The 18,187-nt window shown below is 38.4% G+C and overlaps 1 protein-coding gene across 1 annotated transcript in view; it reads left to right on the top strand.

The window, feature by feature from the left end:
• A2M (alpha-2-macroglobulin) overlaps positions 1–18,187 on the top strand; it is a 69,080-nt gene that overhangs the window by 8,711 nt on the left and 42,182 nt on the right. Inside the window, exons 6-11 of the mRNA XM_062194645.1 lie at positions 61–229; positions 1,002–1,086; positions 2,493–2,613; positions 3,250–3,364; positions 3,502–3,611; positions 4,686–4,847. Of these exons, the coding sequence (XP_062050629.1) occupies positions 61–229; positions 1,002–1,086; positions 2,493–2,613; positions 3,250–3,364; positions 3,502–3,611; positions 4,686–4,847 (762 nt within the window). The remainder of the gene's footprint in view (positions 1–60; positions 230–1,001; positions 1,087–2,492; positions 2,614–3,249; positions 3,365–3,501; positions 3,612–4,685; positions 4,848–18,187) is intronic.

Genomic DNA, 18,187 nt, shown 5'->3' with positions numbered 1-18,187 from the left:
TTTTCTTACTGTCTGCATTGTTCTAGGCATTCTTGTAAATTATATTTTATTTATCCATAGGACCCCAAATTTAATCGCATTGCACAATGGCAGAATATCAAGTTAACCAGCGGCCTCAAGCAACTGTCCTTTACTCTCTCATCAGAGCCCTTTCTGGGCTCCTACAGGGTGGTGGTACAGAAGACATCAGGCAGAAGGATAGAGCACTCCTTCACTGTGGAGGAATTTGGTATGAGCCACGGAAAATAACTGAATTTTTAAACTTCATGGGTCTAGAATGTGAGCTCATGTGAAGTCCTTCCATTTCCCATGGATGAGACTGGGCTTAGAAGATAACTAATTTCATCTAAGTCCAATATATTGGTGATTTATGAATAGGATTTCATATAACTTGGCTATTTTTGCAGCCATATTTAGTATTTTGAAACATGTAAAATATCCTTATTTTGGTGAATCTTTCATAACTCATCAAGCGTACAGTGACCTGTCATAGTCCCTCCACCAAAGTCTCCATTTTAAAAATATATGTATTTATTCATTATTTGAAAGGTGGAGTGGCACAAGATAAGGAGATATATCATCTATTTATTAGTTCACTCTCCAAATGATTATAGTAGCCAGGGTTGGGCCAGGCCAAAGCCAGGGGCCTGAAACTCCATTTGGGTCTCCCATGTGGGTTTTAGGGACTTAAGTACTTTGGCCATCATCTGTTTCTTCACAGGCATATGAGCAGGGATCTGGATTGGAAGTGTGTAACCAGGTCTTGAGACAGTGCTCCAATATGGGATACAGGAATCAGAACACAAAATTTAACTAGCTACACAATATCTGCCCCCCTAAACTCTCCATTCAAGAGTAAGGTGGATGTGAATATATTGGAGACTAGGGATGTTTTTTCAAAGTCTTGAAATATCACTAGGGAGTTGTTACAGAGAATCTGAAAATATGAATACCCCCCAACTGAAAACCAATCACTACCTGCCTTTATTACCAATCAACAGTGCTTCCCAAGTTTGAAGTGAAAGTGACAATGCCAAAGATAATCACTTTCCTGGAAGAAGAGGTGAATGTTTCAGTGTGTGGCATGTGAGTTCATTTTCTAAATATTTTCATGGAAATTATTTAAAAGGAATTCACCATTTGGGATATTTTGTCTGTTTTCTCTAGCAGTAGTGACAACACAAATACTTTTAAGTACTTTGAGTGTGCTTCCATCTCAAAAAGTCCTGTAGCTTTCTATTTTTTCCTTTTTTCCTTTCATGTTCTTATAAGTATTACTATAACTGTTGTGGGGTGGAGAACTATTTCTAGAGCATCTTTGCTGGTAGGATTAATTCTGACAGTCTCAAAGCTGTGCACACACACCAAAAAAAAAGGATAAGGTTGAAGGGTAGTAGCTTTCTGTTAGCCAGAAAGAACCAAAAATATATATCAGGAAAATGATTAACACCTGGTCACATAGGAAACGTGGTCATCAAAGGCCATTGACCTGACCTTGCATACATAGTGGAGAAGTGTCTTGAGTTCAGAATTTGCTGATAGGCATACAGCCAAAATCTCACTTAACTCATCAGTCTGCCTATGGCATGCCACATACCTCTCTGCATGGCCATTTTTATTAAGGAGACTGAACATGGTCTCTCTGTATGGTTCCTTCCAACCTTAAAAATTCATACTTCCAAGATCTCATGCTCCTATCCCTGGTAGTCTAGCAGTAGCAGTAGGAGAAAGCACAGGCAAAGTGAAGGCACCAGTCCTACCTAAAGACATACATGTAATGTCCCTACTACTCAGCTTGGCCTCTGTCCCAGTGCTGTCTCAGAGTAGTCGCTGCTAAGGTCCTGGCCCCACCTAACTGGTGAGCCAATATTCTTGAAAATAGAGATATAAAGGACACTTCCAATAGGAAAAGAAACAAGCATCCTGAAAACATAGCAATCATCCATCATTTATATATTTGTTTATATATATATATATATATGTGTGTGTGTGTGTGTATGTGTGTGTGTGTGTGTGTGTGTGAGAGAGAGAGAGAGAGAGAGAGAGAGAGAGAGAGAGAGACATACACAGGAGAGGATAATGGAAGAGAGATACCATGATATCAATGATATCAATCATTTGTAATCCCAGGCAGATGACAGGATGTTCATTTTTTTCTCTTTCTTTGTTTTATTTTGCTTTTGTTGGTATTTTTTTTCTCTTAAGAACAGGTTTAGCTTTTGTAATAAAAACAGTTTAAAAAAACTTTTTAAGGACAAAAAGAAAAATTTCAAGAGAAAAAACATGATAAAAGAAGAATGTAGTAAATCTCAATATATTGCACTAGGGATTTCTAAGAGAAGAGAGATTGTGGAATCCATTTGTCCTTGATTTGTGAGTCCTGCAGAGAACACAGGGAGGTATAGATGGTGAATCACCAAAGCTAAAGGGCAAATAGCAATTGGTAGAAAATGGGGATGCTCAGGGTTCCTTTGGCACTGTTTTCATGACAGATACACCTACGGGAAGGCTGTCCCAGGACATGTGACTATGAAAATCTGCAGGAAGTATAGTAACCCCACCAACTGCTATCATGAAGAGTCCCAGGCATTCTGTGAGAAATTCAGTGACCAGGTAGGTTGAAAACTCTTCCTCCTAGGGACTAACAATAAAGAACTTGTAGACAGCTAGTGAGTTGCAATATGATGAAAAAATACACGTATTGTTAATCACCGTAACTGAGAAGGCTATCACTTCTGCTCTCTGTGAAGCAAGAACTTGTCACATGGCCACATCGATATGCCAGGGAGATGGGACACATAGTCCCCAAGTATGCAGACAGTTTCCAGCCACAGCTACGTACTAAGGAAGGGGCAGCCACTCTGGTGAAGAGTTAGTTTCCTGCTGCTGTAAGTCTCCCCAAAAGTTTGAGGCATTTGAGATACAGAGGAATATGCCTGTCAATTATATAACTGTTAAGTTAGTGGAAATGGAATTAAAGGATATTTATTTTGATAAAAAAAAAAGGTGAAATTCATTCATAATTTTTCACAATATGCAGTTTCTATGAACTTTTTGAAGACTCTTCAGATATGAAATATTATTCAGAAATGTTAAAAAATAGTCCCTGGAGAATACTGTGTGCTCATGCTCATCATAGGAAATGCCTAGATATTTTGTCCCCTCCAAAATTCCACCAGATTGATTGATATCTGATCTTTCCAAGATGATGTGTGATATGTTTTTGTATTTCATTTTCTCCCCTCTTAGCTAAACAGTGATGGCTGCTTCTCTTGGCAAGTGAAAACCAAAGCCTTTCAGCTGAAGAGGCAAGGGTATGAAATGAAACTTCAAGTTGAGGCCAATATCCAGGAAGATGGAACAGGTTTGTGTAGCACATAGGTGTGGGAGAAAACAACAATGGAAGCAATTTATTTCCTTGACTAAATTATGAATTATAATTGTATGAGAAGTTCAGTTTCATTACTCCTCAAAAAATATCCTTTTCTTCTTCATTTTCAGGAGTGAAATTAACTGGAACAGGGTCCAGCAAAATCACAACAACCATAACTAAACTCTCATTTGTGAAAATGGATGCTCATTTCAGACCGGGGTTACCCTTCTTTGGGCAGGTGGAGTATTTTACAATCCAATAGTGAAATCACACACTGCCATCTAATTAGCACAACGCCATGGTCTGTGCTAAAATCATACCTGGTTAATGACATCAATTAGTGTAACCAAAGGTTGCTTAATATAACCTAAAAGGGTAAAAACACCTAAATATAGATCTAGTAAATTTATATATAAAATCATTCTCAAGCTCTAACGGGGCAGGTGATGGGTGCAGTGGTTAAGACACTGCTTAGGATGCCAGCATCCTATCTTGAGGTGCCTGGACTTGAATCTGGCGCCAATCTCCATTCCAGCTTCCTGTTAATGCACACCCTGAGAAGCAGTACTTGAGTCCCTGCCTCCCACATGGGAAACCCAGATTGAGCTGCAGGCTCCTGGTTTTGGCCTGATACAACTTTAGCTGCTGTGAGGATTTAGGGGGTGAACCAGCTTCTTTGTCTCTCCCTCTTCCTTTCAAAGGAATACAATGAAAAAAATAGGGCAGAAAAAGAGTTTTTTTTTTAAAAAAAGTGTCAAAATTTGTAGATTTTCTTTTTCATTTTTAGAACATTGCATTACGTCACTCCATGTTCTCTTCAAGATGTATCAGGGAGTCTCATATTTTTATGTCATTTTCTCACAAGAATCTCACCATTAATTATGTCAAATTACATTATGCTTCTAACACTGACATGTAGGAAAATGTGTAGGCAGATTATATTAATTTTTATTTTGAAGTGTTTGAAGATTTTACTAAATCTAGTTTTGCTTCCACGATGTCACCTGAAATAATCATGTGGGAAATTCATCATTAACTCTGCCTACCTTTGAAGCTACAGGTTGAGAAGCAGGCACCATAGACAAAACAACTGGAGAAGCACACAGGACAATGTATTAACAACTGCTTACCTCTACACTTAAGATACTTCAGAAAATGAATATATAAAAATTTAAGAACAAAATTAGTGTTTGGGGTTCATATAAGTTCAAATGGATTAAAATTTTTCAACATATATCACGCATTCTTATAGGTGATAAAATGAGTATGTTTAGTGCCTCCTGATAACTGATTCACAATTTTTAATCTTTAGGTGCTCCTTGTAGATGGGAAAGGCATCCCTATGCCAAATAAAACCATCTCCATCAGAGCAAATGAAGCTAACTATAATTCCAATGCTACTACTGATGAGCAAGGTCTGGTTCAGTTCTCCATCAACACTACTAATGTTATGGGCACCTCCCTCACTGTTTGGGTAAGTTTTGAAAAAAAGTTACTGATGACGTGAAGTAACTACAAAAATAAGGTTGCAACATAAAAGTGAGGAAATTTCCAATTTGTGTTTAGTTCTATGGAGAGAACTTTTTAAGTTCAACTTTTTAAAAGCCAGTGAAAAGAAGGCAAAGTTGAAAATGTGAGGTCTATTTTTGCAACATTGGTGGGAATGAAGCAATAATGCAGACCCTATGGAAAACAGTATGGTGGCTCCTCAAAAAATTAAAAGTAGAATGAACATAATATCCAGCAATCTTATTTCTAGATGTATATATAGAAAAAAACAGAGTCTAAAGATATTTTCCCACCCTTGTTCATAAAAACTATTCACAATAGCCAAGAGCCGGCGCCGCGGCTCACTAGGCTAATCCTCTGCCTTGTGGCGCCGGCACACTGGGTTCTAGTCACGGTTGGGGCACCAATCCTGTCCCGGTTGCCCCTCTTCCAGGCCAGCTCTCTGCTGTGGCCAGGGAGTGCAGTGGAGGATGGCCCAAGTGCTTGGGCCCTGCACCCCATGAGAGACCAGGATAAGCACCTGGATCCTGCCATCGGCTCAGCGCGGTGTGCCGGCCGCAGCGCGCTACCACGGCGGCCATTGGAGGGTGAACCAATGGCAAAAGGAAGACCTTTTTCTCTGTCTCTCTCTCTCTCACTGTCCACTCTGCCTGTCAAAAAAAAAAAAAAAAACACAATAGCCAAGAAATAGAAACAACACAAATATCTATCAATGAATGAATGGATAAACAAAATGAGTACATATGGCATTTATGTATTTGGGTCCCGGAATCACCAGCTGGAAAACTGGATGAAAATGATGACTCGAGAGTGGACATTTGGTGCAACAGTTAAGACACTGCTTGGGATGCTCCCATCCCTTATCAGAATGCCTGGGTTTCAATCCTGGTTCTGCTTCCATTTCCAACTTCCTGTTAATGTGCACTCTTGAAGGTAGCAGGTGATGGCTCAAGTACTTGGGTCTATGGCACCCACGTAGGAAATCCTGATTAACATCCAGGCTCCTGGCTTCTACCTGACCCAACTCTGGTTGTTGAAGGTGTTTAGGGAGTGAACCTGCAGATGGGAGATTCTCTCTCTCTTCCTTCCTCCCTCTCTGCCTTCCAAACAGAAATAAATAAATAATTTTACACTATCATTCGATCTTGTATTAAAGGCAAGCAAGTAAAACCTCTATGCTTAATTTCCTTATCTGTAAAAGGGTTACAATATACATGCCTAACTCTTGGCGTGGTTATTGAAAGGCAGATTTACAAAGAGAGAGGCAGAGACAGACACAGAAAGAGAGAGAGAGATCTTCCTTCCACTAGTTCACTCCCCAGATGGCCACAATGGGCAAGACTGGGCCAGGCTGAAGCCAGGAGTCAGGATCTTCTTCTGGGTCTCCAGCATGAGTACAAGGGCCCAAGCAGTTGGGTCATCTTCCATTGCACATTAACAGTGGTCTGGATCAGAAGTGGAACAGTCAGGACTCGAACCAGTGCCCACATGAGATGCCAGCATCACAGACAGTGGCTTAACTTGTAACATAACAATGCTGGCCCCATCACACTGTACTCTTTAAGCTCTTCACATTCCTCCCACCATCTCCCCTCCCCACATTCTGGTAATCATTGTTCTACTCTCAACTTCTATGAAAGCAACTTATTTAGATTCCATGCAGTGAGATCATGTGAAATTTGTCTTTCCATGCCTGGTTTATTTCACTTAACACAGCGTCCTCTAGGTTTGTACATATTTTTTTTCAAATGATAGGATTTCAACCTTTTCTGTGGTTGTACATAATATACAATGTACATAATATACAAATGTGTATGCTACATGTTTTTATCCATTAACTGCTGATATATACTTAGATTGTCCTGTATATTTGCTATTGTGAATAGTGCTTCAATAGACACTGAATGCATGTTGAATGCAATTATGGTGTCTATTCACCATAATCTTTTCATTTCCTTTAGACATATACTCAGTAGCTAGATTGCTGGATCATAAAGCAGTTTTATTTTTAATGCTTTTAAAGGCTGTTTATTAATTTTATGCCAATAATTTTGGAAACTAATATGAAATTCATATATTTCCTTAAAAATACAAGTTCAGGAAAGTAATACAAAAAGCAAAAGACATGCATTAATCCATATGTTTTTAAGAAATTAAACTCATTTTTAAAACATTCCTCAGAGGTAACCAAATACCTCAATAGCTTCACTGATGAATTTCACCCAACATTTAAAGAAGAAATTGTAGCACAATAGTATATTCTTTCAAAAATAAAGAAGGATTAAATGCTTTTCTACTCATTTTAAAAGACCACCATAACCTTGATATCAAAACCTAATGAGTACAAGGAGGAAAAGTTACAGAATTATAACCCTAAATAACACAGGTGGGAAGCACCTAACTAACACATAGCATATAAAATCCATAAAAAGGTAAAAATAAAATATGAACTCTTAAATTTTTCTTCTCATAGCAGCTTTTTCCCCCCATAACCTCCCTCCCGCCCACAACCATCCCATCTCCCACTCCCTCTCCCGTCCCATTCACATCAAGATTCATTTTCAATTATCTTTATATACAGAAGATCAACTTAGTATATACTAAGTAAAGATTTCAACAGTTTGCACCCACACAGAAACACAAAGTATAAAGTAATGTTTGAGTACTAGTTATACCGTTAATTCACATAGTACAACACATTAAGGACAGAGATCCTACATGGGGAATAAGTGCACAGTGACTCCTGTTGTTGATTTAACAATTGACACTCTTATTTATGACGTCAGTAATCACCTGAAGCTCTTGTCATGAGCTGCCAAGGCTATGGAAGCCTATTGAGTTCACCAACTCCAATCTTATTTAGATAAAGCCATTGTCAAAAGTGGAAGTTCTCTCCTCCTTTCAGAGAAAGATGCCTCCTTCTTTGATATCCCATTCTTTCTGCTGGGATCTCACTCACAGAGATTTTTCATTTAGGTGTTGTTTTTTTTTTCCACAGTGTCTTGGCTTTCCATTCCTGAAATACTCTCATAGGCTTTTTAGCCAGATCTGAATGCCTTAAGGGCTGATTCTGAGGCCAGAGCACTGTTTAGGACATCTGGCATTAAATGAGTTTTCTGTGTATCCTGCTTCCCATGTTGGATTGTTTTCTGCTTTTTAATTCTATCAGTTAGTATTAGCAGACACTAGTCTTGTTTATGTGAACCCTTTGATACTTAACCCTATCATTATGACCAATTATGAACTGAAACTGATCATTTTGACTAGTGAGATGGCATTGGTACATGCTACCTTGATGGATTTGAATTGGAATCCCCTGGCACGTTTCTAATTCTACCATTAAGGGTAAGTCCAATTGAGCATGTGCCAAACTGTGCATCTCCTCCCTCTCTTATTCACACTTTTATTCCCATATTTCAGTTAAATTTAAACACCTAAGAAAATTGTGTGTTAATTAAATAGTTCAACCAATGGTATTAAGTAGAACAAAAAAAATACTACAAGGAATAAAGTAGTAAGTTGTTCCTTGACAGTTAGGACAAGGGCTGATCAAGTCTTTCTTTCTCATAGTGTCCATTTCACTTCAACAGGTTTCCTTTTAGGTGCTCAGTTTGTTGTCACTGATCAGGGAGAACATATGATATTTGTCCCTCTGAGACTGGCTTATTTCACTCAGCATGATGTTTTCCAGGTTCCTCCATTTTGTTGCAAATGACCAGATTTCATTGTTTTTACTGCTGTATAGTATTCTATAGAGTACATATCCCATAATTTCTTTATCCAGTTCACTGTTGATGGGCATTTAGGTTGATTCCAGGTCTTAGCTATTGCGAATTGAGCTGCAATAAACATTAAGGTGTAGTAAAACATTAAGCTTTTTGTTTGCCAATTTAATTTCCTTTGGCTAAATTCCAAGGAGTAGGATGGCTGGGTTGTATGGTAGGGTTATATTCAGGTTTCTGAGGAATCTCCAGACTGACTTCCATAGTGGCTTTGCCAGTTTGCATTCCCACCAACAGTGGGTTAGTGTCCCTTTTTCCCCACATCCTCTCCAGCATCTATTGTTGGTAGATTTCTGAATGTGAGCCATTCTCACCGGGGTGAGGTGAAACCTCATTGTGGTTTTGATTTGCATTTCCCTGATGGCTAGTAATGCTGAACATTTTTTGATGTGTCTGTTGGCCATTTGGATTTCCTCTTTCGAAAAATGTCTATTGAGGTCCTTGGCCCATCTCTTAAGTGGGTTGTTTGTTTTGTTGTTGTGGATTTTCTTGATCTCTTTGTAGATTCTGGTTATTAACCCTTTATTGGTTGCATAGTTTGCAAATATTTTTTCCCATTCTGTCTGTTGCCTCTTCACTTTCCTGACTGTTTCTTTTGAAGTACAGAAACTTTTCAATTTCATGTAATCCCAAATGTTAATTTTGGCTTTGACTGTCTGTGCTTCTGGGGTCTTTTCCAAGAAGTCTTTACCTGTGCCTATATCTTGTAGGGTTTCTCCGATGTTCTCTAATAATTTGATGGTGTCAGGTTGTAGATTTAAATCTTTAATCCATGTTGAGTGGATTTTTGTGTAAGGTGTAAGGTAGAGGTCTTGCTTCATGCTTCTGCATGAGGAAAATCCAGTTTTCCCAGCACCATTTGTTGAATAGACTGTCCTTGCTCCAGGAATTGGTTTTAGATCCTTGATCAAATATAAGTTGGCTGTAGATGTTTGGATTGATTTCCGGTGTTTTCTACTCTGTTCTACTCTGTACCAGTACCATGCTGTTTTGATTATAACTGCCCTGTAGTATGTCTTGAAATCTGGTATTGTGATGCCTCCAACTTTGTTTTTGTTTGTACAAGATTGCTTTAGCTATTCGAGGTCTCCTGGGTCTCCATATGAATTTTAGCATCATTTTTTTCCAGATCTGAGAAGAATGTCTTCGGTTTTTGATTGGTATTGCATTGAATGTATAAATTGCTTTTGGGAGAATAGACATTTTGATGATATTGATTCTTCCAATCCATGAGCGTGGAAGAATTTTCTTCCATGTCTCCATATGAATTTGTCTCCAATATCAGATGATGTTGATCTTCCAACTCATGAGCATGGAAGATTTTTCCATTTTTTGGTATCCTCTTCTATTTCTTTCTTTAAGGTTTTGAAATTCTCATCGTAGAGATCTTTGACATCCTTGGTTAAGTTTATTCCAAGGTCTTTGATTGTTTTTTGTAGCTATTGTGAATGGGATTGATCTTAGAAGTTCTTCCTCAGCCGTGGCACTACCTGTGTATACAAAGGCTGTTGATTTTTGTGCATTGATTTTTATATCCTGCTACTTTGTCAAACTCTTCTATGAGTTCCAATAGTCTCTTAGTAGAGTTCTTTGGATCCCATAAATAAAGAATCATATAATCTGCAAAGAGGGATAAATTTGAGTTCTTCCTTCCCAATTTTGTATCCCTTTAATTTCTTTTTCTTGCCTAATGGCTCTGGCTAAAACTTCCAGTACTATATTGAATAGTAGTGGTGAGAGTGGACATCCCTATCTGGTACAGATCTCAGTGGAAAATGCTTCCAACTTTTCCCCGTTCAATAGGATGCTGGCTGTTGGTTTTTTCATATATTGCTTTGATTGTATTGAGGAATGTTCCTTCCATACCCAGTTTGCTTAGAGTTTTCATCATGAAAGGGTGTTGCGTTTTATCAAATGCTTTCTCTGCCTCTATTGAGAGAATCATATGGTTTTTCTTCTGCAGTCTGTTAACCTAGTGTATCATGTTGATTGGTTTTTGAACGTTGAAACTATCTCTGCATACCAGGGATAAATTCCACTTGGTCGGGGTGGATGATCTTTTGATGTGTTGTTGTATTCTATTGGCCAGAATTTTATTGAGTATTTTTGCATCTATGTTCATAAGGAATATTAGTCTGTAATTCCTTTTCAATGCTGCATCTTTTTCAGGTTTAGGGATTAAGGTGATGCTGGCTTTATAGAAAGAATTTTGGGAGGATTCCCCTCTCTTTTCGATTGTTCTGAATATTTTGAGAAGAATTGTTAATTCTTCTTTAAATGTCTGATAGAATTCAGCAATCAATCCGTCCAGTCCTGGGCTTTTCTTTGTTGGGAAAAACTTTATTACTGATTCTATTTCTGTCTCAGTTATGGATCTGTTCAGGTTTTCTATGTCTTCACGGTTCAATTTAGGGAGGTTGTATGTGTCCAGGAATCTATCCTTTTCTGATAGATTTCCCTGTTTGCTGGCATACAACTCTTTGTAGTAATTTCTGATGACTCTTTTTATTTCTGTGGTGTCTGTTGCTACATTCCATTTTTCATCTCTGATTTTATTGATTTGAGTCTTTTCTCTTCTTTTTTTTAGTTAGTTGGGCCAATGGGTGTTAATTTTGTTTATTTTTTCAAAAAACCAGCTCCTCGTTTGGCTGCTCTTTTGGAATTTTTTTTATTCAATTATGTTGTTTTCTTCTCTAATTTTAATTATTTCTCTTCTCCTACTAGTTTTGGGTCTGGTTGCTGCAGTTTTTCTAGATCCTTGAGATGCATTGCTAGCTCATTTATTTGGTGCCTTTCCCATTTCTTGATGTAGGCACCTGTTGCTATAAACTTCCCTCTTAACACTGCTTTTGCTGTATCTCATAAATTTTGGTATGTTGTGTTGTTATCCTCATTTACTTCCAGAAAGTTTTTGATTTATCTTTTGATTTCTTCTACGACCCAGTGTTCATTCAGGAGCATGTTGTTCAGTCTCCATGTGTTTGCATATGCTCTAGGGATTCCTGAGTTGCTAATTTCCAGCTTCATTCCACTGTGGTCTGAGAAGCTGCATGGTATGATTCTAATTCTTTTGAATTTGCTGAGACTTGCTTTATGGCCTAGCATGTGGTCAGTCCTAGAGTAGGTTTCATGTACTGCTGAGAAGAATGTGTATTCTTCAAGTGTAGGATGAAAAGTTCTGTAGGTCTCTGTTAGATCCATTTGGTCTATCGTGTTGATTAAATCTGCTGTTTCCTTGTTGATCTTCTTTCTGGTTATCTATTTCTGAAAGTGGAGTATTAAAGTCCCCCAATACTATTGTATTGGAGTCTATGTCTCATGAAAGTAGTTATCATCCTTTTTCTTCTGATGTAGGACTCCCTTAAGCATTTCTTGAAGAGACGATCTGGTAGTGATGAACTGCTTCAGTTTTGGCTTGTCATGGAAAGCCTTTATTTCCCCTTCATTCTGGCAGATATCTTTGTAGGTATAGCATTCTTGGTTGGCGAGTTTTTTTTTTCTTTCAGGACTTTGAATATTTCATCACATTGTGTCCTGGCATATAAGTCCTGCCAGTAAGTCTGTCATTAATGGGGATTTCCTTATTAGTGACTTTATGTATCCATTTTGCTGTTTTTAGAATTGTTGGTCTCATATTTTTGACAGTTTGCCTATAATATGCCTCAGAGAGGACCTGTTTAGGGATGTATTATGGGTTCTTTGGGATTCTCAGACCTGGATATTCTTCTCTCCCAAGACTTTGGAAATTTTCAGCAACTATTTCATTGAATAGGATTTCTATGATCTTTCCCTTTTCTTCTTTCAAAACAGACATGCAAGCATGTGCTTGCTAAACTGTGTTACATAAGTCTTAAAGACTTCCTTCATCACTTTTTAAAAAATTTTATTTTTTTAAATTTTTCTTTTTTAAGTTTTATTTAATGAATATAAATTTCCAATGTACAGCTTATAGATTACAATGGCTTCCCCCTCCCATAACGTCCCTCCCACCTGCAACCCTCCCCTTCACCCTCCCTCTCCCCTTCCATTCATATCAAGATTCATTTTCAATTCTCTTTATATACAGAAGATCAATTTAGTATACATTAAGTAAAGATTTCAACAGTTTGCACCCACATAGAAACACAAAGTGAAACATACTGTTTGAGCACTAGTTATAGCATTAAATCAAAATGTACAGCACATTAAGGACAGAGATCCCACAGGAGGAGCAAGTGCACAGAGACTCCTGTTGTTGACCCAACAAATTGACACTCTAGTTTATGGCACCAGTAACCACCCTAGGCTGTTGTCATGAGTTGCCAAGGCTATGGAAGCCTTCCAGTTCACCGACTCTGATCATATTTAGACAAGGTCAAAAAAGACAGGGTGAGGATAGTAACCAATGATCCTAAGAGTGGCATTAACCAGGTCTGAATAATTATACAGCATTAAGTGGGGAAGCGGACCATCAGTACACACAGGTTGGGAGTAGAGCCATTGGTGGTAGAGTAGAAGTTATGCTTACGAAGGAATGAGGCCCAAGTGAGCTAGACAGGGTCTAGAACAAAGGACAGAGTCATTATTAGAGGAGCTAAGAAAGGTGCTGTCTAAGCTACAATTAAATTTTCTGATTGAGAGGCAAATAGAACCTGACAGAAGGGGCTTGATAATAATCTGGTGGGCTTTAGGCCCTGTAAGTTAAGAGGCCCAGACCTATCTATCTCTTCCCAAGAGGGGTACATCCTAAGGGAGGTGTGAACCTCCTAGGGGAAGGCACTCTGTTGACTTTCATTCCTTGGCTGGCCTGGGAGGAGAGCTGGCCAGGTCAAGGCAGGTGGCATCTCTAACAAGAAATTTACAGTTCTGCCTGCAATGTTGATGACCCTACTTGGCCGTCCCCTCAGCTGCAGTGGTCACTTTGGAAGTTGGGCTGAGTGAAGGGCTTTTCAGCTTAGAGCCAATAAGATCTGTGGCTCTGACCTGGGCATCCTTCGACTCCAGGGCAGGTCCATTTCCAGTGATCCAACTCTTGGCAGAGCTGCCAGGGCTCTTCACAAGCTGACTTCTGCTGAAGCCCAGGCTTACCACATTAAAAGCCACTGCAGTGGACTGGTCTGTTGGGTCTCCTTGAGGGCAGATCACTGTACAGATCAGTCATTAATAGGCCTGCCACCCATTGCTTCTGATGCCTAGCTTTCTTTTCCTCCTGGTTTGTGTTAAAGCAGACCAGAGGATGCAAGTCAAGGGAGTGCCCGTGTCCCACCTCTAATCTTCAGTGGCCTGAACTACAAGTCTATAGTCACAGGCATGTTTTGTAGTAGTTTTGCTAAGGTAGACAATGCCCATGAGGAAAATTATATTCTCACTTTAAAACTTTCTTTCCCTTTGGTCTGAAAGGGAGGTTTTTTCTACTTACTGTTTACTTCGCTGATGGCGAAGTAAATCTAGCTATGAGATTATAATTTAAGCTCTGATTTTGGCTATGCTAGTACAGAAAAATGTTAGCCATCTCTTTTACAAGGTCTAAAGATTAAATTGTGTGTCCTACAGATTCCTTCCTAATAGAATTAGTTTCCTACCTTGAAGAGAATAGAGAAATGAAAGAACAAGTTGGGCTTAGAATAGAGAAATGAGGGAGCAAGTCCTAGATCGCTTGCTGACAATAGCAATATTACAGGAATACTTAGCAAACCGTTTCAACCATTAGATAACAACTTAAGAAAACATTTACCAGAAAGTCCAATGCCTTCTATAAATTTTAAGAATCATGTATTTGGAAACACCTCTTAAATATCTACATTGGTGTAGTTTGTTTAACCAGTAAACTTAAGCACACCATATAAAATGTTTTTAGTTTCTTTCTACCAACAAGTATAAAACATATGATGCAGAGATTCAAGTCACACGAATTAAAATGTATCTTTGATTAATTTTAGCAGCTGAAATTTATGGACAATATTATCTATAAGCCAATTAAAATAAAACTCTTAATAAAATTTTCCCATGTGGACATACAATATGTACACACATATAACATAGCATAGTAGACCAATATAGCAATTTTAATAATAGCTTTTAAAATCTTTCACTCGTTTTGTAGATTGCCAATTGATTTGAATTGCTTTTTGTTTTTAGTAACTTCAGTTAACCATACTTTCTCTCAGTTGGTACTGTTAATACATTATTGGCTTCATCTGTTTACAGAGCCACCCCAATCTACTGAATACAATAGAAGTGGCTGGAAAAAGTCCATAGGAACCTATAGGAGGATAGCTAAACACAGAACCAACAACGCTTTAGTTTTATGAGCAGCAAATCATATATGACTATGGATGACAAAACACTTTAAGTTGCCATGTTTAAAATTATAAACTCATCAACCAACAAGAGGCACTTGCTTACTTCACAGTATTTTTGAAAGCACCTGTAGGATTTTACAAGTATTTAACCCTTTAGGCCTCTGGGGCTTTCTCATGAAGATAACTATCATGTCTAGTAACACAAGATCATTAGACTTTTTAATTCTCAAACATTTGTATTAATAGCATTTTCCATTATAGAAACTTAAAGTTTGGTACCACATCACATCTTGACAGTACTTCTAATATAATCCAAATAGCCTGATTAGTTGGTGTCTCTATATGATGAGAGACATAGGTCCTTCGATTTTTTCAGTTGGGCCCAAACTGGAAAAACCAAAGTCGAAGATTTACTGGAAATTTTAGAGTCCAGATTGTTTGGAACTTTGATTTTTGAATGCCTGTCAAGAATGCCAAGAAGGCTCAAAATCCAAAATATCTGGTTGAAATAAGATTCCTTAAAATCATGACATAACATAGACCAAATTTGATCATTGTTACAAGGTGATTATTCAAATCTTTGAAAATAAGCACATATTTAAATAACCCATAGCTCTTAATAAAATTCAGCTGTTTTTGAACAATTAGAATGTAACAGACATCAAGAGAACATAATAGATTACTTTAACATATTGATTTAACAGAGCATCAGAGTTTAATTCTATGTCAAAGAGAAATTGAGCTTCCCGTGATCTTTTGCTGTGAGGTTTCCTTCCTTTACCTTCTTTCATACTGATGACCATGTTTCTGTGTTTCTGTGTGTAACACATCTTTAAGCATCTTTTGCAGGGCAGGACAAGTGGCAACAAATTCTTTCAGTTACTGTTTGCTATGAAAAGTCTTTATTTCACCTTCATTCACAAATGAGAGCTTTGCAGGATATAATATTCTGGGCTGGCAGTTTTTCTCTCTTAGCACCTGGGCTATGTCTCGCCATTCCCTTCTAGCTTGTAGGGTTTCTGATGAGAAGTCTGCTGTGAGTCTAATTGGAGATCCTCTGAGAGTAATCTGGCGTTTCTCTCTTGCACATTTTAGGATCTTTTCTTTATGTTTCACTGTGGTGAGTTTAATTACGACGTGTTGTGGTGAGGATCTCTTTTGGTCATGTTTATTAGGGGTTCTATGAGCTTCCTGTACTAGGATGTCTCTGTCCTTCTCCAAACCTGGAAAATTTTCTGCTAGTATCTCACTGAAAAGGCCTTCTAATCCTTTCTCCCTCTCCATGCCTTCAGGAACTCCTAGAACCCGAATGTTGGGTTTTTTAATAGTATCCTGTAGATTCCCGACAATATTTTTTAGATTTCTAATTTCCTCTTCTTTTCTTTGGTCTGCCTGTTTCCTTTCCTGTTCTCTGTCTTCTAAGTCTGATATTCTCTCTTCTGCTTCACCCATTCTGTTTTTAAGGCTTTCTAATATATTTGTCATTTGATCTATTGAGTTCTTCATTTCATTGTGATTTCTTGTCACTATCACAGTTTCTTGTTCTACTAGTTGTTTCATTTTACTTTGATTCCTCCTTAATATTTCATTTTCACAAGAGAGATTTTCTATCTTGTCCATTAAGGATTTCTGTAGTTCAAGAATTTGTTTTTGAGAACTTCTTAATGTTCTTTTCAATTTTTTGAGATCCACTTCTAGCATTTCTTCTATCTCATCATCTTCATAATCTTGAATTGGGGTGTCTTTTTCATTTGGGGGCATCATAGTGTCTTCCTTGATCTTGTTACCTTGGTTCTTGTGTTTGTTGTTTGGCATATTGGAGATATTCTTTGGTTTCTTCCCTGTGGTGTTTTTTCTTGTTATACTATGACCCTAGATTAAGTGGACTGTCTGCTTTCGATGGAGCCTTAGAGGCTGAGATGAGTGTGGCCTGAGAGCTCTGTTTGGTTCCTCAGGGTTGAGGGTGTGCCAAAGGTGACACTCCCAGGTTAGGTGTGGTAAATCTCTCTTTCTTTCATTCTTTTTTTTTTTTTGATTCATAAGGGAAGTAATTTCGCACAGCTGAACGGAATTGGAGGTACTTAGCAGGCAAATGATATACCCACAGGAGCCAGAGATCGGAAGCTCTTTCCCAAGGACCACACAGGGAATCTTTCCTGTCCTCGGTGTGGACTCCAATTCTCCTGCAGTCTCCCACTGGGTTGCCAGGTTAGACCCTAATCTCCTGTTATTTCACCCCCCCCCACAAGAGTCAGGTTTTTCTGCAAGGCTCAGGGCCGGTGCAGACCTGAGGTCGCCCTGCTTATGATGTATGTCCAAAATGGCACCTGCTCTTTGTCTTGCTCGCTTTTGAGAGGTGAGCAGAGAGAAACTCGTGTCTGTATTGGTCACTTTTCTCTCTCTCACTCTCTCTCTCTCTTCTAGTTAGCCTGGTGAACTTTGCCCCACAGAGTTTCAGGCCTCGTTCCTTCTAGTCTCCTCTTTCTGCTTGCCCGCTGGTGTCTCGGGCTATTGAGGTTCGGCTCACCTTGCGTTCCAGCGCTGGTGTGTTGATTCTGCTGCTGGTGTCCTGAACTTGGGCTCCCATGCTCTCCACGCAAGTCCACTGTGAATCACTAGTTCTGGAAGAGTTTCCTCTGCTGTTTCTTCCCCTACTCTTTCTTGACCCTGCAGTATCACCACTTTTATTAAACTGTCTCTTCCTGGACTATCAGTGTGCACCCTTCCTATTCCACCATCTTGCCGCCCCATCCCCTTCATTACTTTTCATTTCTTTATTCTTTTTTGTCTCATTTAGTTATTTCAAAAGAGGTATCTTCAAGATCAGATATTCTTTCTTCTGTTGTTAAAGTCTTCTGTTGAGTCTCTCAAGCATATTTTTATTTCATTTTTGAGTTCTTTAGATCCAAGATTTCTGATTTATTTTTAAATAGTCTCTGTCTCTTTATAGGATGTCTCAATCATTTCATGAACTGCCTTCCTAGTTTCTTTGAATTATCTATCTGGATTCTCTTATTTATATCTCATTCACTGTTCTTTTAAAATTATTATTTTAAATTCTTTGTCTGGCAATTCATTGATTTTCATTTCTTTTTGGTCTGTTGCTACCCTGGTGTACCCTTGGAGACCTCATTCAGCTCATTTCCTTCTAGCAACTCTTTCCTTCCTGCCTTCTTCAATGCATCTTTTCTTACTATTGAACTAAAACTGGGAATGATGGCCTCACCTCTGCCTTCTTTCGG

The sequence above is a fragment of the Lepus europaeus genome, chromosome 6 (assembly GCF_033115175.1).
Source record: "Lepus europaeus isolate LE1 chromosome 6, mLepTim1.pri, whole genome shotgun sequence".
In the NCBI taxonomy this organism is placed as follows: Eukaryota; Metazoa; Chordata; class Mammalia; order Lagomorpha; family Leporidae; genus Lepus; species Lepus europaeus.
Note: the sequence above shows the minus strand (reverse complement) of the source record. Positions and strands in the feature narration are given on the sequence as shown.